At 44.1% G+C, this 24,284-nt stretch overlaps 1 protein-coding gene across 1 annotated transcript in view; it reads right to left on the reverse strand.

Annotated features, from left to right (window-relative positions):
- Cpsf5 (cleavage and polyadenylation specificity factor subunit 5) overlaps positions 1–20,655 on the reverse strand; it is a 52,468-nt gene extending 31,813 nt beyond the window's left edge. The window contains exons 1-3 of the mRNA XM_084589715.1: positions 20,464–20,655; positions 20,100–20,300; positions 14,064–14,127 (exon numbers count right to left, since the gene is read on the reverse strand). Coding sequence (XP_084445841.1) covers positions 14,064–14,127; positions 20,100–20,300; positions 20,464–20,618 — 420 coding nt within the window. The 5' untranslated portion in view covers positions 20,619–20,655. The remainder of the gene's footprint in view (positions 1–14,063; positions 14,128–20,099; positions 20,301–20,463) is intronic.
- Between the last annotated feature and the right edge of the window lie 3,629 nt (positions 20,656–24,284).

Consider the following 24,284-nt stretch of genomic DNA (forward strand, 5'->3'; position numbering starts at 1 on the left):
AGGAGGTTTCGTCGTGGTGCCAACGGGAATTTATAATGCAAATGCCTGTTGTGCAGTGGAGAGGAACTTCGAGCCTTCGAAACTCAAGCCTGCCAGGGCGAAGTCAAGGGCCGTCGCCCTCTGCAACGAGCTGGATCTATCAAGGTTAGCAAAGTCGATAAGTGACTGCAAGGGTAAGAGTCTTGGCATACTTTTTACGGCAAAGACGCATAAAGAAGGTGTGCCTTTTCATTGCATTGTAAGTGAGCGAGGGTCTTGGTAGCGCCTTGTAAGTCAGTACTTTTGAACAGTCTTAACCAGCTTGTGGTTAGGGATCCTTTCGCCACAAGAAACTTATTGGAAATAATTACGTTTCTTCAAAACAATCAGCAAGTTGGGCCTTTCTTTTCTGTTGATGCCAAGGACCTTTTTTATTCCATTCCCCATAAAGAATTGTTCATAGCCGTTCGCGAATGCATAGAAGAGAACGGGATCGTGCCCTTTCAGAATGCAGCCGGTGTTTCGCTTGAAAGTTTTATGTCATTGCCAGAATTTTGCCTAAACGCTACAGTTGTACAGTTCGAAGGCGGGTTTTTCATTCAGAGAAAAGGAATATGTATTGGCTCTTGCGTTGCGCCTGTTCTGAGTAACATTTTTCTTTCAATGATTGATCGCAGGGTGGAAGAGCATTTAGATAAAAAAAGACGTCTTGAAGGTTTTCAGATTTGTAAATGATTTTTTTTTATTATTTTAAGTAAGCAGGATAAGCGCTCCTACCTAAGCACAGTTAATGAAAGTGTTGAAATATTTTGTAAGCTTGGAGAAGGATTAGAATTTACGCAAGAGCAGCCTGAAGGCGATAAGTTAGTTTTTAGACCTGCAGCTATCTACAGCAGGTGATATGTTATGCTGGATGTACCACCCACGTGCGCAGAAAGGATTTTTATCCTATGAATCAGCGCACTCAAAGACAGTGAAGCGAGCCATTGCAGCATCAGCCCTAGAGGCAGCCATTGTAAAGTCATGTCCCCATACTATGCAAGCAAGTTTCCAGCAACAGGTAGCCAGGCTTGAGAATGCAGGCTTCCCCCAGTAAGTCATGACGGGGGTAGTGCAGTCGCTTCTTTAAAAAGTAAAAGGAAAGAAAAACAAACAGTCGAATCCTGAAACCAAAATAAATAGGCCAGTGGTTATTCCCTATAGCCATCGGGCAGCCCATAACTTGAAAAAAGTAGCCTCCAAGTTTAAGGTACCAGTAGTTTTCTCTGCCTCCTGTAAGCTGGCCGCATTGTGTCCTCGTATAAACTCAGAGAAACAGAGACAGAACATGTGGAACAAAGCATGGGCATAGGTACGTAGAGTGCAATGAAGGGGTTATATATCAGGTTCCTCTCACTTGTGGTAAGACGTAAGTTGGGCAAACGGGGCGCTGTTTGAATGAAAGGTTAAGGAAGCATGAACGGTCAATGAACACTGGAACGGGGTCCAATCTGCCGCTGCATTGTAAGGATTGTGATCGCCAGTGCAAACCCATTTTAGAAAGGACGGTGATTTTGGACCAAAGCCGCGAACGTGTTGCCCGCGAACTAAAGGAAGCTTTTTGGATTAGAAAGAAAGGCCAAAATTGTGTTAGCGATGCCTCGGTTTCCCTGTATAAGAGTGAAGAAAGTTTTTGGAAAAATTTGGCTGAACAGAACAAGAATACGAGGTGTGCTACTACAGTCGAACCCGGATATATCGAACTCGAAGGGGATCGCGAAAAAGTTTGATATATCGATAATTCGATATACAGAAATTGGCTTGTGATGGCACTTACCATGCAAAACGATACCGTATTTGCCGCGTAATCAACCCACTCGCATAATGAACCCTCTCTCCACTTTTGCGCCCGAGAATTTGAAAAAAAAAAAAAATGCTTTAAGGCCAGCTCGCTCACATGCAAAGATTGAGCAATCTCAGTGACGAGCGGCAGCGACAGAGCGAAAAATTTCCAACTTGTTGGAACTGCGTCCCGCTCGCCGCTCGAGCCACCGCGGCAGCTCAAAACAAAGTTTCTGTGTCGCTGCGGCAGAAAATCGCGAGCGTTTTCGCTTGCATGCCGATGGCGCGCGTCACCGTTTCAGTCGTCGCATCCACAGCTAATTTCTTGGCAGCGTGCCAAGATGCTGCGCAGCGATAACGTCAGGGCGCGTTTATCTTTTTATAGCTCCTCCGGTGGCGGGGAGCGAACTTGGCAGAGTGCCCGTGATGGCTTGATTGCACAAGTCCGGTTCGATTTATCACGCCGCGCTTGGGGCGGGCGTCATGATCGCAGCAGCTGACGGTGTGCTTCCCTTGATTCATACATGCAAAGATAAACGGCTCCCGCCAAAACAAAAAAAAAAAAAAAAAAGCCTGCCGCTTCTTAAGGTCCGCAGCCGCCGCCATATCTTACGCTACGTCCCGCGTACAGCACAACGATAAAAATGACTCTCGCAAAAAAAAAAAAAAAAAAAAAAAAAAAAAAAAAAAAAAAAAACAGAGAGCTGCCACTTAACGTCCGCAGGCGCCATAGCCACGTCAGCCGCCGCGCGCAGAGGGTTCGCAACACACGCAGGAGAAAGCGTCCCACGTCTGTCTGAAAACGGGCTGAGCTGGCTTGGCGCATGCTAGCGCGTGCTGAAGGAGAGAGCTGGGCAAAAGAATGGGCACACCCACGCACATGGCTTGCAAACGTCGTGTGTTGGCGCGCGGGAAACGATAACTGCAGATGCGCGCGCCTTTGGCGAATGGGCGCGGCGCTGTCCAGAACTGTCCCTTCTCATTCCTTCCGCGCGTGGCTTGAAAACGTCACGCGGCAAACGGCCAAGAGTGATGAGATCGTCTTTGGGGAAGGCACACGTTCCAGTGCGTAGTGCGGAGTTCGATATATCGAACGACCGGCGAAATTGAGTTCGATATATGACACGCCTTTCCTATACTTTTACATGGGATTTTCAAGGGGATATTCTGTGAGTTCGATATAACCAAAATTCGATATATCCGGGCTCGACTGTATGTACTGTGTGTATTCAGAAGACGAAACCTTTGGTGAATGCTTACGCTGGTACATGTGTCTGTTCTGGTCTTTATGTTTTCGCGTGCTTTTTATGTCGTCTTCACTTTTCAGCATTTCACTGGGTCCCATCATCATAGAAGTTTTGTTTGCCTGTTTTTGGTGGCACAAGGTGCTTATAGTGCTTAAAACATTGAAGAAGGTTTAGGATGTTACATGATTTCTCGGGGTTGGTTTTTTTGAGTTCCGCTCACTTCTTATTTATTCCATCATGTTACTTTGGCCCTTTACACCACGTGTCATTTTGTTTTTAAAGTCAAAGGTGTTTTTATCGGTTTTAGTCCACCCTATGTTAAACATGGAATTTATTTATAGTTTTATTTTTTATGTTTCTTTGGCCCTTTACGTACCACGTGTCAATTTGTTGTTTTTAAAGAGTAAGGTGTTTTTATCGGGTTTAGATCAACCTAGGTTGAACATGGAATTCATTGTTAGATAATATTGCCTTCTGACGCGTAGGGAGCCGATAGGTGGTGTGACGATGTCCCTATATATTGTGTGTGGATTTCATTAAAAGAATCAGTTGACAGTAGTGCACTGTCCTGTCTCCTCTCTTGTGTTTGTCTCCTTTTTTTGCGCTTACTTTCCCCATACGATGTGCCAAATACTAAGTTAAAATTTATTTGTGTGTATGGTTTACAATTGATGAACTCATATATTTCGTTTCTAACATTTACCTCTTATAAGCTAAAAATTAGGGGTGTGAAAATATTAGAAGTTTTGGATACAAAAAAAATATATATTATATAAAAACATTGCCTTCGAATATTTAATCAAGTATGTGATCACTGGAAAAAAACTGAAAATTAAAAAGCAAAACATTGTTAGTCTTGTTTACTTAAGAATTCACATGCTATTTGCAAATAAAATTAAACTATAATAATGCTAGAGTTGCACATGTATACTATACTTAAAATTAGATCATAAATTTTATACAGGATACCGTACACCAGTTTTTTGTACAGGAAGGACCCGCATGAACTGGTGCAGCTGTTATATCGCTGCTGAATACAGTAAACTCATTTGGTTCTCAATGAATCACACAAAAATGTCTAAATGAACCGAAAGCTCGAATTATCAAATACACTTGAAAAAACTACCAAAAGCCATTTGCATCACAGTCATTTTATCTGATGAAAACCTACCCGATGATTGTCTGCATTTGAGATGCAACCTAAGTGAGAACAATGTTTTTCTCAGTTCCTTCATGTGCATTGCTTTGCGCACACTGTTGCGCACACTTCTTCACAAAATGGCCTCCTAGGATGGTTCACTGCAGTCTATGCAGTCAAACATTGCAGTGAAGCACGCAGTACAGTGAATTCGAAAATTTTCAGTGTACTATTTCGTAATTTTCGAACAATCGAAAAATTCTGAACGCTAGTTTTTCGAATATGAATCAACTAACAAACATATTCGATTTGTTTTCAAAATTTGAAATATTTGCACAGCCGTACTAGACATACAAGACATATTGAGGACATTTTCCAAAAAAGCAATGTTCAACGAAAAGGAATGTATTCAGTGTAAAAAAAGCTAAATATATTTCTTTCCTTCGTGCTTAACGTTCTCTGTACGAGAATTAGATTTTGTTTACTGTTAGCTCATCTCCACATGTACCACATAGGTGCTTGCTGTTTTGTTAATACGAAGTTATCTGTAAGGCCTCCCTATCCAAAGATGACATAAAACGATTTCTTTGACACGATCCTTGTGTGCACATGCCTTCCACTTTTCAACTCTGGGCTTTTCTTAAAGCATGTCGCCTAATATTTAGTTTCTTATTCCATTTAGTTAGCCTTTTACACCTCAACTTTTTCTGTACCAATTCATGCAGTCTCTGTTGGGCATTTTTACTGTCTTGATATCCTTGTGCCGCACCGAAAACTCGTATAAACCTCAGTAATTGCATTTTTAATGGAGTTGCACCCTCAAGGCTGTTACTGAACAGCAACATACAATATACACCTCAATGAAAATTTTTAGTGGACCAAGGTCAAGAAATTCAAAAAACTGTGGCGCCATCTAATGACAAATGCTAAAAGAACATCAATGGTAATGAAAATGGAGGTGTGGTTTTTATTGGAAGGCACACTGAAGAGAGCCCCCAAAATAATAAAACTTGACAAGCACTACTGAAAGAAAAATAACCCTATGCACTAGAGGAAATCGGTGATATTTTACCGAGATTTCATTATGTGGTGTACTACAGTGATGATAATAGTGTTTTGCCACAGTAGGTCACCTCAAGTTGATGCGATTTTCAGTGTATTAAAATTCTTGTTTCTTGGATATTGCAGTGCTTGATTTGTACTACATGATGCAAGATTTTTTTCTTTCCACTACAATCTCATGATATATTTTGGCAAGTGTTCTGTTCCTTTAAAGGACTATAGACACCTCATTTTTGGGTTCGTTTTATCGTTTGTAATGATGCCTAGGGCATTACTGTATACAGATCACCACGTCATTCGTCTTTGACAACTGAATAATTTATAATCAAATTTCTTTTTTCACCTGTTTCAGTTTCGGTTTCAGCAGCCGAGCGATGGCTGTGACGTCACAGTCAAGTCTAGGTCATGCGAGGGATAGAAATACAGGAAAATAATCATTGCTGTGGCATTTGAATTCACTACAATAATAAAGCCAGCCTGCCTCACGAACAGGAATCATTACAAGTAAAGAATGAGCAATTATATCCCTGTTTTTCTCATCAAGACATGATTGTGGCGTCACAGCCATTTTCTTGGACAACGAAACCGAAACTGGTGAGAAAAGCAAATTCTGTTATAAATTATTTTGCAATCGTAAGCGAAAACTGTGTACGGATCGATATACAGTAATGACTCACGCATCATTAACAACAAGAAAAATGCCACCAAAATTTGGTGTCAGTCCTTTAAGGGAGAATGCAGGGCTAACGGGTGAACTTTTGGACCGTTGCACAAATGTCGATAAAATATGTAGGGATGACTTATCTTCCGCTTATTACAATATATTCTAAGTTTCATCACCTTAGCACAAATAGAAAACATAGCTGTCACAATGAGTAATTAAGTGTGCCAGCTTACGGAAACTATCACTTCAAAAATCGTGAAGATGTGGTAACCACTTGTGCTTAAATAAATTCTAGGTAGTTCATTCTGCACAATAAGGGCAACTGCGGGTTCTTTATGACAATTTTCTAAAAATACGAGCAGTTTAAAGATGAACTTCATTTTTTCTGCTGTCACTATACAGTCAAATCCCAAATTTCAATATAGCGCATATTTCAGAATAATGTATGTTATTTATTTTTCCCTTCTACAGCCAAGGAACATCAGTATTACGAATTCGCCTAATATTAACAGCACCGCAACTAACGCGGGAAACAAACCGCTATTTCTGTGTAGGCCGCCACCATTTGTCATCGCAGCTGTCACCACCTCATCTCATGCCAACACCTTGCACCACAACAAAGCTGTGGTTTTATATGCAGTAGCCAGCAGGCCTAGCCACCTGGATTTTTTCTCTGTGTTGTGCGTTATTTGCTGGTTGGTCATTCGTGCCATTTGCGCGTGCGGGCAGAAATTTTTGTTGCGAATAATCTTATTGTGAGTTCACACGATAAGCCAGCTATGGCACCAAGAAGCTAAAGCTAAAGCAATTTTCGCTGTAGGAAAGAGTAGCCATATTGCAAGAAATCGGTGCAGGGAAAAAGCAAATTGGCCTCTGCAGAGAGCTTGGCACTGCCCCATCGACCGCCGCAATGATTTTGAAAGACCGCAACAAGATTGTCAAACTTCACTGAACACTGAAGACGAAGTCATATTGAACTTTGTGTTTTATTGCGCATGAACAAAGCCTGCACTTCCAGATTTGAAGTTAGTGCAACATTTTTAATTCAGCTTTTGCTTGTCTGCATACAAGTCTGTTGCCAAGCTATGTCATTTTCATACCTAGGTTTAACCACTGGCTTATAAATGCAAGTTTTTCATTACAAGAACATTTCAAAATAACGAACGACTTTAGGCGGTCCCCTGCGATTTGTTATACAGTGAAAGCTCGTTAATTCAACCCCCATTAATTTAGAAAATCGAATAATTCGACGTGCACGCGAGGTCCCTACAATTATACATAGGACTCTATGGGGCGAAATTCTCGTTAATTCAACAAATTTTACTGTGCGTCGGTTAATTTGACCTCACTCTGCAGCCCAAGTGGGTGCACCGAGAGCAAAAAGAAAAAGAAAGAAAAAAAAAAAACTACCACAAGCGGCGCTACTATACGGCTGGTAGGCCATCGTATGGTCATCGTCATCAGCAGCGTGAGAGAGGGCGAGAGAAGCGAGGTTAGCGGCGGCCAAAGTGGCCGGAGTTTTTCTTGGTGCTTTGTTGTATTGCGGCAGTCGTGTTAGTGTCGTCCGCTTAACCCTATCAACAGCAAGTCTCGTTTTGGTGTGTGTCGTCGTTTCCATGTGTTGCTGCTATGACCGCAGTTATTTAACTGTAAGGCAACGCCTTTTTTTCGTAATTGCGCACTTTGCCAGCGTTTTTACTGCACTGCTTTCGAGTGGATTGCCTTTATGTCCTGTTGCAATGGCGACACCAGCAAAGCGGCCAAAGTACCAGGCAAAGGATCTAGCGACGAAAATAGAAACGAAAGTAGAAATACTGAAGGCTCTCAAGGACGGTGCTTCACGCTGCGATGTGATGGACAAGTGTAATGTTAAAAGGACCACCTTTGCCACCTATGTGAAGAATGAAAGCAGCATTATGGAGACGTTTGAGAGTGAAGCCTACAGTGCCAAAAGAAAACGACTGTGGATGGCGTCCCACCCGGAATTAGAAGAAGCCGTACTGCGATGGACCAGAAACACACGTGAGGCCTGCCTCCCTGTGAGTGGGCCACTCATTTGTGCCCAGGCCGAAAGGTTCACCTCGAAAATGAACGTTGAAGAGTTCAAAACTTCTGACGGTTGGCTTGTTTGTTTCAGAAGCAGTCACAATCTGACTTTTAACCCTTTCGCTGTCACGAGCAAACCAGTACGTTTTCATGCTCCCCCCCCCCTCTCCACAGTGTCACCGACGTACCAGTACATTCTCTATCATGCATTCAAAACTTCGCGCCTGAGCGCGAAGCTGACGCCCTCGGACTGGCTGCGCCATCTGTCAAACCTTTCTACAAATTTATATTTTCGCCCCGCGTTGTGTTGGCGGGTATATAAAGAATATGGAGCGACCGTGCCCACCCCCGCCACCTTCTTTGCTGAGGGGCGCGGTCGCTCCGCGCGCGCTACTCTATTGGGTTAAGGGATCATGCGACGCACGCGTTTCGTGGTGCGCGCATGCGGTTACAGGTTCAAGAGTTGTTCTGCCATCTGCCGCAGGTTTGCAGGTTTTTATTTTTATTCTGTTGACGTGTCTGCTACGACGCGTCACGTTCAGGGGCTCACGCCGTTGCCTCTCCAATAGGTCGACACATGAGGCCCGTTTCACACGATGAGATTTTTGCCCTGCGACGCTGCGATTCTCGTCGGTCTAGCCACAGAGTGAGCGTCGCTCCAACTGCAGAGGCGTTTCCAACAGGTTGGAATTCAGTCGCAGCGTCGGTGCGGTCGTTCTGTGAGTGACCAATGAGACGAGGAGCGTCGCAACATTATGTGACGTGAAACAGGCTGGCAGGGCTGGCACGCCCAGTATCAAAGGAGAGAGCGCGCCCCCATAAAACATGCCTGTTTTCACGTCCGCGTGGTTTCGTTCGGCGCAGCAACGCGCTTTTTGTACGCTGAAAGACTGCACGTTTTCATAAATACGTATGAATTATCACTTAGAATCTAAAAATACATCAGAGTATATAAATCAAACAAGCGTATGCGTTTTCTACAAAACATCAAACAACCCTGACAGTATCTCTCACCGAATTCCCACGCGGGTTCGCTGCATGTGAAAGCACTGTGCGAAATCACACTGCGGTGTCACCGACTGCACCGAAAATTTTCGCTGCAGTCGCAGCCTGTGAAACGGGCCTGACTCGATCTCTGCTTTCGCTCTCTCTTGCCGCGTCCTTGCTTGCAGCTAGCAGCAGCAAAGGAGGTTGTTTTAGCCTCTTTCCACCTCCCTCTGTGATCTTGAATTCACAACGTGCCATTTATCTCCATTGTGCGGGCCACCGAAAGTGCACCCTCCGTGCGCACGGTTACTTTCAGATGGCTGACCGCGCGGGACCTTCGACTGCGGACTGGAGCGATGGCTCTTTTGATTATAAATACGAGTAGAGCTTGGATTCAATCTCAAGAAGTATAGAGCAGTTTTTCTTCTTATATTATCCTCATTTATCTAATTTATAATCAGGCTGATGATGATGTTCATTAACAACGCCTGCAGAACACTGAAATATGCATATTCCATTGACTGTGTTGGTTGTATAGCAATCATAATCAAAAATAAATCGCCATGCTCGTTCCCTGAAACCAAGCTGACACGGGGGCTGCGTCACGGCCAGAAACGTCTGATAGCGAAAGGGTTAAGAATGTGTGTGGCGAAAGAGCTTCCGTGAACGAAGACGTGGTTGAGGAGTGGAATACCACTGGGCTTCATGAACATCAGGCTGCATTCGACGCTCAGAATGTATTCAACGCCAACGAGACCCCCCCCCCAGCGTTGGCACTCTCAGAAAAAACTATTACCTTCAAAGGTGACCCCTGCACAGCAGGTAAAAGAAGTAAAGAAAGGGTTACTGCGCTTATTGCCACCAACATGACGGGAACAGAGCGCCTGCCACTCCTAGTTGTCCGAAAGGCACAGAAGCCCCATTAATTTGGCAAATCAGTTAATTCAATGTGCACGCGAGGTCGCTTCAATTATACATAGGAGTCTATGGGGCAAAACTATCGTGAATTTGACCAAATTTTGCCATGCGTCGGTTAATTCAACGTAGCTCCGTAGCCCCCTAGCCCGCTATTTCGCATTTGACTGCAGAAGGAGAAAAAAAAAAAAAAAAAAAAGGACGGCCAAGAGTGGCACTAGTGTGAAGAAGGCAACGTACGCTGTCCGTACTGTCATTGCCATCGGCAGTGTAAGAACAGGCAGTGATAAGCGATGCGAGGGAAGCGAGGTCAGCCAGATGTTCATTCTTTACTTGCCCTACCTTCCTGCAGTCGAGTTTCGCCTCAGCGTATGTCGTCGCTACGTGCTTTTTGCATCTACGGTCACGCTTCGCCTACGTGTTTACTGTGCTGCGTGTGTGTATAGCGTGCAATGCCTGCTCATCTTGACGCTGCATGCTGTTGCAATGGCGACACCAGCAAAGCGACCGAAGTATGAAGCGAAGGACCTGGACACAAAAGTGCAAATATTGAAGGCAATGATATGTGATGAACAAGTATGGAGTGAAGAGGACAACCTTGGCCACGTATGTCAAAAATGAAAAGAGCATCTTGGAGGCGTTCAACAGTGAAAACTTCAATGCTAAAAGGAAAAGACTGCGGACGGTGGCCTACCCGGAGCTCGAAGAAGCCATACTGCGGTGAATCGCAAACGCATCAAAGGCCTATCTCCCCGTGAATGGGCCACTAATTTGTGCACAGGCTGAAAGATTCGCCGCAAAAACGAACGTCGAAGATTTTAAAGCCTCCGAAGGTTGGCTCGTTCATTTTAAAAGCTGGCACAATCTCAAAAATGTGTGGCTAAGGAGCACCCGCGAGCGAAGACGCAATCGAGGAGTGGCAGACCAACGGCCTACGTGAACATCTGGCTGCGTATGATGCAAAGAACATATTCAACACTGACGAAACAGCGCTGTTCTTTAAAACTCTCCCGGACAAGACGATAACTTTCAAAGGTGACCCGTGCACAGCAGGAAAATGCACCAAGGAAAGAGTTACTATTCTACTTGCCACCAACATAACGGGAACAGAGCGGTTGCCGCTCTTATACCCCTGTCAAGCGCACAAAATAAAGTGCACTTACGGCGAGTGTCACTTATGTAAAGTGCAATCTACCGCTGCTAAACCGCATAACTTAAGTGCACCTGCAAAAGTGTGCACTCAGGTCCGAGTGCGTTCGCAAAACAGACTTTCAGGGCCGAGTGCGTAGCCTCACGGCAGAAATGTTCTCTTCACAAGTGTATTATGTAATAAGATATGTATACAAGTTGATTTTACGTCTTTTGTAAATATTTTCATTTAAGGAATTGTTTTATAATAGCGACAGGCAAAATATCACATAAGAAAAAAAGTGATGTAACCGTGTACGCAACTTCCAAATTGAGCGTGGTGTGCCACTGCGGCAACGCCATTTTCAGTTAGGAGGCGGTTGTTGTTTATGGTGTTAGTTGATAGGGGGTCTCCCAATCATGGCCCGGTGTCAAACTTTAAGCATTTTTCTGAGTGTTTTACTACTTTAAAAAGCAGTTCCCTGAACTTCGCACTTGGAGGTTCCAATTTCTTTTTTAAAACATGTTTTTCAGTTGCCAGTTTCGTACCAACGAGTGCTTATGCGAGTGCACTCCGCTTTACCGTTTAACACTGCATAGCGTAAAGTCTCTTTCGAGCTGCGAAGTGCACTCCGCGTAAGTGCGCTTTAACTTGCCCGCTTGACTGGGGTATTAGTGATTGGGAAGGCGCAGAAGCCGAGATGCTCTAAGAACGCAAGGAACCTTCCTGTTAATTATCATGCTAAGGCTTGGATGACATCTAGAGTTTTTCAGACGTGGCTGCATCAGCTTGACCGGCGTGTTAGAATGGAGAAGCACAAGGTCTCATGGTTGTATAGATAATTGCAGTGCTCACTGCAAAGTGTCGGGCCTTGAATGGATGTTTCTCTTGGGTGTTTCTCCCACCAAATACAACCTCAGCCCTACAACACATGGATCAGGGAATAATTCAGTTCGTGAAATGCAAATACAGAAAGCACATCTTGCATTGCATGCTTCTGTGTATGGAAGCAGGGAAGAAATACAAGCTTACGCCCCTCAGCGCTATAAACATTCTGGCTCATAAATGAACCAAGACGCCTCCAGAAGTAATCGCTAACTGCTTCAGGCATAGCGGTTTTGTACCAGCGGACTGCCGTGCAGAGACACTGCCATGCGAGACAGCTGACGTAAATGCAGAGGACGACAGCTGTTTTGACAATGTCTTGCCTTCTTCTGCGCGGCTTGCCGATTGCATCACTATCGATGATGGTGTCGCAGGCGCCGGACAGCTGACTGAGGACGACATAATTCATGAAGTAACAAGTATCGGCAACGACGATTCATCAGAAGATGATTGTGAACAGCTGCCCCAGCCGCCAAAGTGCACGGTTAAAGAAGCCGCAGAAGCGCTGTCCGTGCTGGAGGACTTCTGTGAACAGATTACCGATAATGCACGTGCCACGAAGCATCTGGCAGTGATTAGCACTATTGTCACCGCTCAAATTCACCTGAAAAAACATATGGTGATAACTAACTTCTTTACCGAATAAAGGTATGTCATCCAGGGGCACATTTCGTTTTTTTTTTGTCCATCAGATAATTTAACAATTTTTTGCAGTCCTGTCAATGTCGAATTAACAAGCTTTTACTGTATCAAGCCAACAGGAAGGCTTGGATGACGTCTAGCATATTCCATTCTTGGCTTCATCAGCTGGACCGGCGGTTTGGAGCTGAAAAATGGAATGCCCTCATGGTTGTGGACAATTGCAGTGCTCACTGCAAGATTTCAGGCCTGGAATAAAAGCTTGTGTTCCTCCTGCCAAATGTAACCGCAGCCCTTCAGCCCAAGGACCAGGGCGTAATTCAACATTTAAAATGCAAGTACAGGACGCACATCTTGCAACGCATGCTTCTGTGTATGGAAGCTGGGAAAAAATATATTATGCTCCTTAGTGCTTTGAATATTCTTGCTCATGAATTGGCCCACACTCCCACAGACGTCATTGCTAGCTGCTTCCGGCACAGCGGTTTTGTGCAACCGAACTGCTGTGCAAAGGAACTGCAGACCGAAGCAGCTGACTCAGCCGCAACCACAGAAGACGAGAGCTGTTTCGAGAGTGTCTTGCTCTCTCCGGTGCAGCTTGCTGATTATGTGTCGATCGATGATGGTGTAACCATTGCCGGTCAGCTGACCGAAGATGAAATAATTGAAGTGACAAGCACTGACAACGACGATTCGTCGTAAGATGACAATTGTGAGCAGTTGCACCAAATGCCGAAGCGCATGGTGACAGAAGCCGCAGAAGCCTTGTCCATGCTGGAGGACTTCTGTGAGCAAATCCCCGACGTTGCGTGTGCCGCGGAGCAGCTGGCAGCTGTTAGAGCTATTGTAGCCTCTCAAGTTCACCCGAAAAAGCAGACGACAATAAAAGATTTCTTTGCCAAATAAAGGTACGTCCTGTTGCGGCAAACATTGTTTTTTGTTGTTCATTCGATATTTCGACATTCGTATAATTCAACAATTTTTCACGATCTTGTCAGTATCGAATTAACAAGCTTTTACTGTATTGGGATTTGACTGTATGTCACATATTTGACACTTTTCTTAATGCAGATTATTTTCTTAGGGAATAATTAGCCATCCAAAAAGTAGCTTATCTTGTTTCCAACAAAATGTTGGTCCAGAATTTGAAAGCAGCCTTTGGTAAAATAAAAGAGTTTGGAAATAGTAGATTTCCTAACGGTTGCACTCTTGCAAAACGTGCAAACTGGGAAAAGTGAGTTCAAAAGTTTCACAAGATGCTATTCAAATTGAATACCTAAATTAATAAATCCAACTGGCCTATATGTTGGGCAGCCCTTTTCAACATGACACTGCTCTGTGACAATTGCTTTTAAAGAATTGAGCCAGTTCAAATGAATGAGGTCTCACTGTACCTACAGAAAGCGTTGCCAATAAGTCAGCTACCATTTTTCTACAATTATATGAGCACTTGCATATTTGTTCACTACTAAAAGGTGATGAAACCAAAAGCTCTTGCTGCTTCCAAGACATGAGAAGAGTGCATGCTTGTTGCATTTGATAAATGCTCACCTCGGTCATTAGCCGCTTGAGCCCCTCCACTTCATCTTCTCCCATGTTCAGTTCACCACCAGGCCTACAAAATGTTGCAGAGTAGTCAGTAACTGCTGGTTTTAGAAAAGTGTACCCTCAACAAGCTTCCCCTCTGCCATAACTGGATGTGCATATGAGGAACACTGAGCACCACAGGTGCACTGCAATGCACAAAGCTTCTCTTTTATGCTTAACTGCAATGGCCCTATGAAGTACTATGAAACAAAAGGGTGAAAAGAGAATCGGACTGCTGAACAAATTTAACAGCTAATGCAAGGTTGTGCATTCCGAACTCAGAACAGGGGGCTAGTCTCATTTCCTACCTGTCCATAGTGGCACCAATACAATTTGCAACTGTCTAGTATCCAGCATTTTTTAAGCATCATTCCAACTGCTTCCCTCTCAAAGCACTGGCTGCAACACTAAAGCCTTCATTAGGGCAAAGTTATTGCCACGCCACAAAACATTACAACAATATATACCATATTTACTCGAATGTAATGCGGGTTTTTTCTTTTTTTTTTTTTTTCAGTATTTTTGGCTCTCAAAGTCTACCCTCGTGTTATAATCGAATACCAGGATTTGGTGGCCTAAAGCAGCGCCAGGGTGCCGCCGCAACGAATCTGTCACCACTCGGTTTTAGTTTCATGGCTTCATGTTATGTTGGCAAGGTGGGTGTCAGGGAAGCCAAATCCCAATCCACCCAAAGTCAAAATGTTGCGCTTTTTGCACATAGGCTCAGGATCATACTGTCACCTTTATCCAGTGGATTAGTGTGGTTACTTCTGTTATCGCATTTCACACAATGGCAACGCGTTGTGCAGAGTACGACACTCGCTTCAAAAACCTATTATGATAACAGAAGAAATTAGCAATTCTGCGGCAGCTCAACAGCTAGAAGTTAACTAATCTACCATATGTAGGCGGTGGATGCAGCAGGAGGTGATCTGTGATCTTTATATGTGAGCCTAACTGCAAAGGCTTCCGAGGATGACATCGTCTGGGAGGAAAAGAGCGAAAAGGAGGACTCATCTTCCGAGAACTCTGCTTCTGATGACGACAAATAAGCATTTTTGACGAGACTGCAAGCCACAATGCCTACTGGTACTTTTTCAAGCGCTTAGTTCACAATACATTCGCTGTTCTATTTTTTTCTCATTAGCCAATATGCAAAGTCGCCCCTCGAGTTACATTCGAGTAAATACGGTAGGTTCCACTTCACAAAGCAGAATTGCTACAAAAAACCTGATGTGCAATGCACATCACATTAATTTATACCTTACACACAAATATGACATCAGCTATGTAATGAGCCCAGGAGCGTAGGCAGGGGGGTGTTTCGGTGTCAGAACACTCACCCCCCCCCCCCCCCCTAAATTTATTAAAGCCTTATTAAAGCAGAAAAATTACTAAGGTTGTTTGGTTTGTAGGGTTTAACGTCCCAAAGCAACTCAGGCTATGAGAGACGCTGTAGTGGAGGACTCCGGAAATTTCGACCACCTGGGGTTCTTTAACGTGCACTGAAAAATTAAGATATTGCTTGGCTGCAGGCTCTATTTCTTTTTACTGTTTTTTTTTTCTTTTTTTTTTTTTTTTTTTTTTTGCCAGTGGCGTATAACACTCCTTGAAAAGCATTTCCAGCTACGCCACTGGATCAGCCCTCCCAAACATAGTCAAAGTGGCAGTTTGTGTATGTTCTACAGCTCCACAAATGACTTCCACGACGGATTAACAACTAAAATTGTCAAAAAGCTTATTTTCAATTTGGCCACAACAGTTTTCTAAAACTTTTTCTTCGAGCAAAGCCATGTCAAGCCGGGTAAAACTGATTCACTGGCACCTATTACATAAAAGGGCACCTAGACCTTGCGAGTACTTGGTCCTAAACTGAATAATACAAAAAAGCATACATAATCACAGGTAACTCTTGCCTGAATATAAAAAATACTCTCCAAAGCGCAACATATTGGTAAACAAAGTTCCACCCAGGTGCAGTTTCCCAAGTTTTCAAAAATATTTAACCGAAGTTACGCGAAACATCCTGTATACTTACCATGAATAAAATCTCGGCAATCGTGTGAGTGTACGCACATAGGCAACTATACAGACATGCCTACAATAATGAAGATGAATCAACCTTTGTACTTCTTGATCATTAAAGGATACCAGCCCGTACACTAAAATGTTTCATAAACAACAAGTTCTACAGTAACTGCAAGGATATTTCACACTAAAATATCCTGATGGCACGAATACTGAGCATGCAAGCCACTTTCCATTTTACCGCAGTGTTAGACTCCCTGCTTAGTGCTCAGTCTACTGACAGTACATTAGGCTCAAGGTATTGGATACTTATGTATGGATTTACTACTCTTTGCATGTTTCCATAAACAGAGAATAGTGCAGTTCATAGCAATGCACCTAAAAATATGAACAGCTGCTATGCTTAAAAGGGAGCCCCTGCAGTTTTTTCCACTTCTATGAGTTTTACTAGAAATTTCATGATGCATTCTCCGCAGTGCTCTGATTTCTGCCAAATCTCGTAGCCAGCTGGCATTTCATTGGAGCAAAATGAATTTTAAGACGTCATTTTACAGCCTCAACCAGAGATTCCTTTGGACAACCTTGTTCATGTGTGACATCACAGTTTGCACACCCATCTTTATTTGCTCTACATCCGGTGAAGAACAAAATTTCGAGCTTATGATCATTTCAGGTAGATTCATCCAAGCTGTCACAGCAGCCAGTTTAACCACATCAAAGTTGGTAGAAAAACCAGTTCCAGACATTTGGTTTCTCACATTTTAAATGAAAACACTTCTACTGAGTATTTTGAAACTTTCTGTTGTGCGCCAATTAGAGTGGACTACAAGAAATGTAATGTTATCAACTCAAAATGTTCAAAAAAAACCACCAAGACACGAGACAAGGTTTTTGAGGAAAAAAAAAAAGAATAAAGGCTAAACGTTTCCTATGTATCTTTCAAAAGTGATGGCAAGAAGAAAGTATTCAAACAACCTAATCGCGCATACAGAAGGCATAGGACGACCTGTTCAAATTGCACATGCTTGGCAGCAGTCATCAAACAAACCCATACCTCAGTAGCTGTTGGATTCCAAACAGAAACAAGAATATGCGATTTCTGGGTGGTTGCATTAAGTTGTATGGACAGCAAAGTGTTTGCATTAGTTTGAGATGGAGCCTAATGACATCATCGCTCTTTGAGACATCGTGTGGCAAAGATCCTCAGAGCGCATATGCATTCAAAGTTCAAGTTCGGAGTATGCGCTCTGAACTTGCAGGCCCAGCACCACCCTACAAGAGGCGTTGAATAGTGCCACGCACCTTCATATACCAGTGCTGGTTCGCACCTCTGCTCATGCTGACTTGCTTTATTGGAGATTTTCCCACATCATGAGGAGAAGAGCAGCTCACATCGCCCTGGCTATCACAGAAGCCACATGGTCCTCCGGTTGTAAACCAGTATGCTGCTTCTAGCACAGACATGGGACGGACGGCAGCAAACAAGCTGCTGGCAAGCGTGCGCCATTAGCGCCTGTTTGCATCTAGCACTGCATACAGGCTCGCATTGTGTGCGAGGCAAGGCAATGTTCTCGGATTCGAGTTTAGTGATCATCATCGACCGGTGTATCATCTGCCAAAATCCCTAGTAAGAGACATCTTTCCACAGAAGCTAACCTTAGGTACCTCTAAAAGGTACCAAATTTCTTGAAAACGCAAACAATGGGCTCCTTGGAAATGCTGGTCAAGCATCCACTGCAGGGCTCGGCCGGAATGGCTGAAGAGGCCTATGAGAGACCCATACAAAATATTGAGTGCTGTTTTTCTGATCTCGACATTGTACGTGGTGGGCTCGGCCTGCTTCAGTTTGCGTGTATCAAAGCACCATAATTGCAAGGGTCGTGGTGAAACGAAAACCATTAAAACATGCACACTTAACCAACGCCACTGCTAAATACCGCTCCCTTTTGCTGGATGCCTGATGCTGACAGCATTGAACATCAATACATCAAAACTGCAAATTCAGGCTGCGAATTGTTCAGATTCACAAATAAGAGGTGGAAATCGGACATTATAAAATCAAGAAAAAGAAATTTGTATCATACATAGCTTTTTACGGTATTGCCTTCTTTGTAGTGTGGGATGATAGCTTTTTCAGATTTCTTTTATAAGAGGCAGACAAGTAAATAAAAGTGCACCACAACCACAAAACAAACAGCAGACGCAAGTTATATACACCCTATGTGTGCATGTAAACATTGTTGGCTAATAGATAACACAAGAGTGCGACCACATTAAGTATGGTTTGCCACTGTCCCACAAGGTGGTGACTGCTCCATCTCGAGGCCAATGCTAGCCCTAAGCTTGTTACAGCCAACATGACAGAGATGTCAATACTTGCTAACAACACTTGGGTGGGTGTCCATGCAGTGCTTGCACCAAACCACAAAGCATGTTGCTCACGTATCAAGCTGGCAGCTAGTTTTTGTGTATTGTGCCACTCCTGCGTGGGCAGAAATGGCCTGCAGTATTTGTAAATAAATAAAATAAGTATCGCAGTTGAAATGCAAAGCACAATTTCCCAATAGCAGTTTAATGTTTCAGATGACTAGAACCAAACAAACTGGCGAGGTAGTTAGTGCAGGCAACAATGTAACGACTAACCTTCAGATTGCATATTGTTTACATGGATTTATCTGTGCAGTTATGACTTACACTCGTCACCAATGCCCATATGGAAATGATTTCACTACTACAGCCTGCTGTTGTGCCAATGCAATGACACTTTAAATGGTGCATGTGGAATTTTCTGCTTTAGAAAACAAACTGAGGTTGCCGCATATGTGACAGCATAAACAACACCATTTCAAGATGTCTGTATCTTGATCTTAACACTTTGATTGAATTTTCTTGGTTGGAGCAAGTGAATCAATCACCTATGTTAGCAGCTTATGACTGGATGGCAAATTATGATTCTATTGTATATGTCTGTAATACGGTTTATTTTGTTTTTGTTGTGTACTTCTTTTGCTGCTGTGCTTTCACGTGTGTAACAATCTCTTTGCGGCATATGCGTTTATTATTTGTGTTAGGTTGTAATGTCTAGATTGATAATGTATTATTTCACTGGTCTGTCAAACTTTGCTTGGGTGCCGAGGCCTCGTCAGGTTTTTCAACCTTTTGCCTCGGCTGCCCCTTTCTGTAGAAAAAGAAATAAAGAAAAAAAAAGAATCTGATAACATGTCCACAGTAAACTTTGCTTTAAAGTATGCACTAATACAACAGTAGTGCATCCAATTAAGTTTTGATTAGTTTCACGTCACACCTGCTTAAGTTTATCAACCCCTCCTTCAAAAAGACTTTGAAAACAGTACAGTCACCATTCAAACAAATGAAATAATAAATACTTACGAACTCGCACCTGCAAAAGTTCAGCATTTAAAATGGCTTAAAAACATTTCAAATTTCGCACAGAAGATCCGTCTCGTACACATGAATAAATATGTATAGCCTAATAGGATGGCAGAAATTAAAATGGCAAACAAACAACAACACCTAATCATACAGGTGTTTTGTCTGGAAGGGCTCGTTTATCCTTTCCAGGCAAAATATCACCTTGATGAAGCAAATGGTTTAATCGAGAGAAGAACTTTACAGTTGTAGAACTGCATATATTGCATATAAATGTACGGGTACAAAATTTTGGCTTCCCAACCGCTAACATGATGTACGAGTTGGTAATGCAGCAAACATCGCCTCTGTTACCCAAAACATTGTAAATTTACACCTAATTGCAATTAGTTCACGGCGACAACAGGTAGCTTCCATAGTGCTTGGCATGCCAAGCCGTTGAGCGTATCCACTTCACTGGACATATCGGTTGTACGCACCAAAATTACACGTGCTTCAAAGACTGAACTCGAAGCTTCACGATAGTGGCTTATATCAAACACTCAAACAAACTTAACGCTAAGAAGCGCTATGTGAACTTACAATTTGAAAAACGTCGTCCCAAGTTGCAAAAGCAACACGTGCGGGAGACCGTGCTCGTGAACCAAAAGAACTCCTTCAACAGACCGCCGCATGCCAATCTTCTCAAATTCTTCTCGCATGCGCTGGAATCGCGCCGGCACAGAACTGTCCCGTTCATACAATGCTTCTTTCGTGCCGAAAGTGTAGTTGGTGAGGGGATACCTAAAGATGAACAAAAAAACAACAATTCATCTCAACAAATGACTGCTAGCACACTCTTCGCAAAACGCAGGTAGAAACGCTAGCACCGTTTACTCCAGTGGAGCCCATTGTTCACTCTTTAGTAGTGAGCCGGTAACCAAAACACAAAGCAGAAACTACTCACAAGTTAACAGTTCGATTGAGCGTAAAGTTTAGAAGATTTGCCGGATTAGATCCCATGTACTTTCCAGTATATTGACCTTGTGGGGCGCTTTTCGGCCAGCCTGCTGAGCCTGAACGGGTAATATGAGTCGCCATTTTGAAACAGTGCACCCTCATTTCTTGTATACACGCTAGATACTGGAGCGCATACTTCAGTGCTTCAATAAAATGCCTTTGACACCAGGGGGCGGCACCTACTACATTATTCGACCTTTTTGTCGCCAAGCGTCGCTGCACGTTTCATGGATTTAATTTAAATGTGAACATAGCCCCATAAATCGCATAGTGTAGCACGTAGGCCATGCGTTAGTAAAAACTACCATAGCAAAAACTTAACAAACGTAGCAGATAGAAATTAAGACTTTTTTTTTTTTTTTTTATCGACAGCGCTCCATTAGCTCCATGTTCGTCGTCATCGCTTCAACAAAATATTACTCATAACCAAGGTTACAGATAGTTACAGTACGTTGTCTAGTTGGGTAGGTGTGCCGACCGACGGGGGTAACGCGTGCCTTTTCTTCATGACGCCGCAGTGGCGCCACCAGCGAAAGCCCGGTTCATGACCGTTTCCTCCGGCCGTCGCCACGCATGACAGAAAGCGACTCGCTTCACTTTTTTCCAAGTGCAAATGAGTTTATTGCAAACAAGCTGTCTTACGGGAATAGGGAAGGGATGTAAACATATTACAAAGGCAGGGGAGCCGAATTTAAGGCTGTTTTTTTTTACGTACAGCGTGTTTGCTGCGTTCCCGATTTTTCAGGCAAGCAACTCCAAACACTGTTATGTCACTTCCTCGTTCTTAATTTTTTTTTTCCATTAAATGTTCCACGCCATCACAAGGCAACGCGAATATATATTAACACAGTGTTCAGCTGTGATTTATGCGTGTGCATGGGCGTAAGCAGACCTTGCGAATAAATAAAATAAAACGAGTGCATAAGCTTGTATTGCAAAACAGTATCTTCTAGCTGAACTTTTGAAAGTGCAATAAATGGCATGCACAGTGTTTTTGAGTCAGTGAAGTAACACACCCCAAAATCATGCCTATGCGTTCAAAGCACGCGTCTTAATTTCAGGTGTCTTCTTTTTTTTTTCGCGCGTTTTCACGGGCCAGGTTCTTGCTCTTGACCAAGAAGTGGAGGCGCATGATAGAGTAAAACTTGACGACGCTGTTAGTGATCTCAATCTTATGCTCCTCACAACCGATCATAGGCGGAGATTTGAGCTGCAGAAAAGAGGCGAAGTCTGCGAGACTTTCTAACTTGTCCTGCTTTCCCAGAAATTCCAAAAATACGCACATGGAACGATTCCAGCTAGCAGCGTCTGTTGTTATCACACCCTCCACCATAATTTTTGCTAGCACATCAGCTTTCACGTTCCCCTTCGAGGCGAAAACGCCAAGCACCTGGTGCCACTTTCCCGTGAATGGTTGGAAGAGAACAACTAGGGCGTGATCCGCCAATTCTGAGCTAGAGCTAGATGAAAATTTTTCGAGGTCCACCAAACCGTTCACTTTCCCGTAGTGACTGACCGTCAGGTTCTCGGAAAGTTTAATTTCATCCATCATAATGCCGCCATGACGTTGCTGCTCCGTCATGCATATGCATTTTTCCTTCAATGCAGCAAACACCCGTTTGTTGAAGCCGAATCCGCTTCGAAATCCGCGCAGGTACCGTTGGAGACACGTTCTGCCGGGCAGCAGCATGATCTTCTCCTTGCGCAGGTGCTCATAAAGCCGTTTGCTCCTCATCCGCATTATCAAGCATTCGAGCAGCCACTCGCGCTGGTACTTAAAACCCTTCGTGCTTTTCCGCTTTGAAGCATTTAAACAGGCCATGACTTGTGACTGTTGTCTTACTGGCAAATTTTCTATTCTTGACATGAGCGCGCAGCTTTCTAGTTTTGAGTTCTTCCTCCTCATTTCTTCCAGTTTTGTCTCAAGAGTAAACATATTTCGCTTCAGTCTCTTGAACTTTGCGGTTACAAGCTTTCTCTTCTTTTCGCGCTCCCTCGACCTCCGGTCCTTTGTTCTTTTGTACGAGCTGATTTAGGAGCAACTTTTTTGCGTATCGGCAATGCAAACAGTCTCCTTGACTTGTGGCGATATGCCGACGCATTTGGAGCTGAATGTTGTGTTTCCGTGGATTCTTATATTCTTGGATTTCACGAGGACGGTGTCAAGTTGGTCATTGCATTTTATGCCCTGACATGGAATCATGGCATCCACGTCAGCCAAAGGTCCCCAATTTGTTCACGAGTTTCCAAATCCAGCTTCTGTGTTACGGCGCCTTGCACGGACACGGTGGCTCGCAGTTTTGACGCACAGTGCTCCAGGAGTATTACTTTCGCCAGAACGATGCTCTGTCCGCTTTTTCTGCAAGTCGAGAACGCAGAGACGCCAGAATCTTCAATAGAGTGATGTGTCCAGCCGCTGTGGGATACCGTGCAGGTGGTGAAGTCAATGTCAACCGCACGAGGTGACACTTCGGTTACAGACGTAGAGATGCCTTCACTGGAGCTTGAAGGTACTGGATCGTCCGGCACTGTCTCAAGGTCGTGGCTGTCACTTCTGGCAGCCTTGGTTGGGCGGCAGCCTGTGGAATTCTTCGTCTTTCGTTTCGCGGTCACCTTTCTTGACAGATAAGCAGGGGCATCGGGCAGGGCAGAAGGCACGGCATCTTTCGTCAATCGTGGGTGAGAACGTGGGAGGCTAACAACGTTGCCTTCTATCATATATTTGTAATCCCGTTCGATAAAATGCCGCTCACACACAGCGGAGTGTGGCTGCAACCTCTTGTCGGCACGATGAAGAGCAAGCTCCCACCTTTTGAACAGTTCGGGATCCCGCGGCGCCGAAAACAGCGAGACTTTCAGTCCTTTTCTCGATGACTTGTAGCCGGATTTGCAGAAGGGTGCGAAACAAGTTGTGTCCTTTTTGGTCTTCATTCCGATCACTTCTCACAAAAAGCGCAGCGCCTGCTCCGCTACGGCGCTTGCATGTGGACGATGACAGATAGCAAACAGACGAGAAAACAGGTAGCTAGTGTCGTCTGTTTATTGTTTCAATGCCAGACCACAAAAGTCTCAGTTTCAGCTACTATTCTGACTGATAACGCAAGTAATAAGCAATGTTTTTAAACAAAAATGAGGTTAACAAAACGCGCGATGCGATTGCGACAAGTAGCAGACGATCCGCCGGTGAGCACCGGGCGGAGAACAGCAGCGCCAGTTTCGTCGTCATGAAGCGGAGGCACGCGGAACTACGCTTTGTGCCCTGCCGGTCGGCACACCTACCCATCTAGCCACCGTAGTTACAGTCACGGCCGCTCAATGGAGGCGCACTTGGGTGCGGCCCGTCGCGTCGCCCAGAAGAGCCGTATTGCGCCTAGTTCTCATCGCCACCGCAGCGGCGCCACCGCTCCGGGACGAGTTCGGGCGGAGAGCTGCGCGCAGCGGCCGTGGCTGTGCTCTCGTTTCGGCGTCCGCGTGGTCGGCGCTTGCTCAATTTAGGATTATGAGCGGCGTTTCACTCAGTATGTGATGCTATGTGCAAGTTTGCTATTGATAAGGTGATAGCGGCAAGTCATCATCACTAGGCTTTTCCAAGTCATTCGTGGTCTTCCGTTTACAACGAGAACGGGGCAGTCGTGTGCTTCGCTGAGTGCGCACCCATTTAGTTGCGTTTCAACCACTGTAATAACGTATTAGATATTTGCAATCTTGAAATCGGGACATGGTTTGGGGCCATTTATTCAGCGTGCACTTTTCTGGACGTAGCGTTCA

The sequence above is a fragment of the Amblyomma maculatum genome, chromosome 1 (genome assembly GCF_055883805.1).
Source record: "Amblyomma maculatum isolate TAMU_Amacu chromosome 1, ASM5588380v1, whole genome shotgun sequence".
NCBI lineage: Eukaryota > Metazoa > Arthropoda > Arachnida > Ixodida > Ixodidae > Amblyomma > Amblyomma maculatum.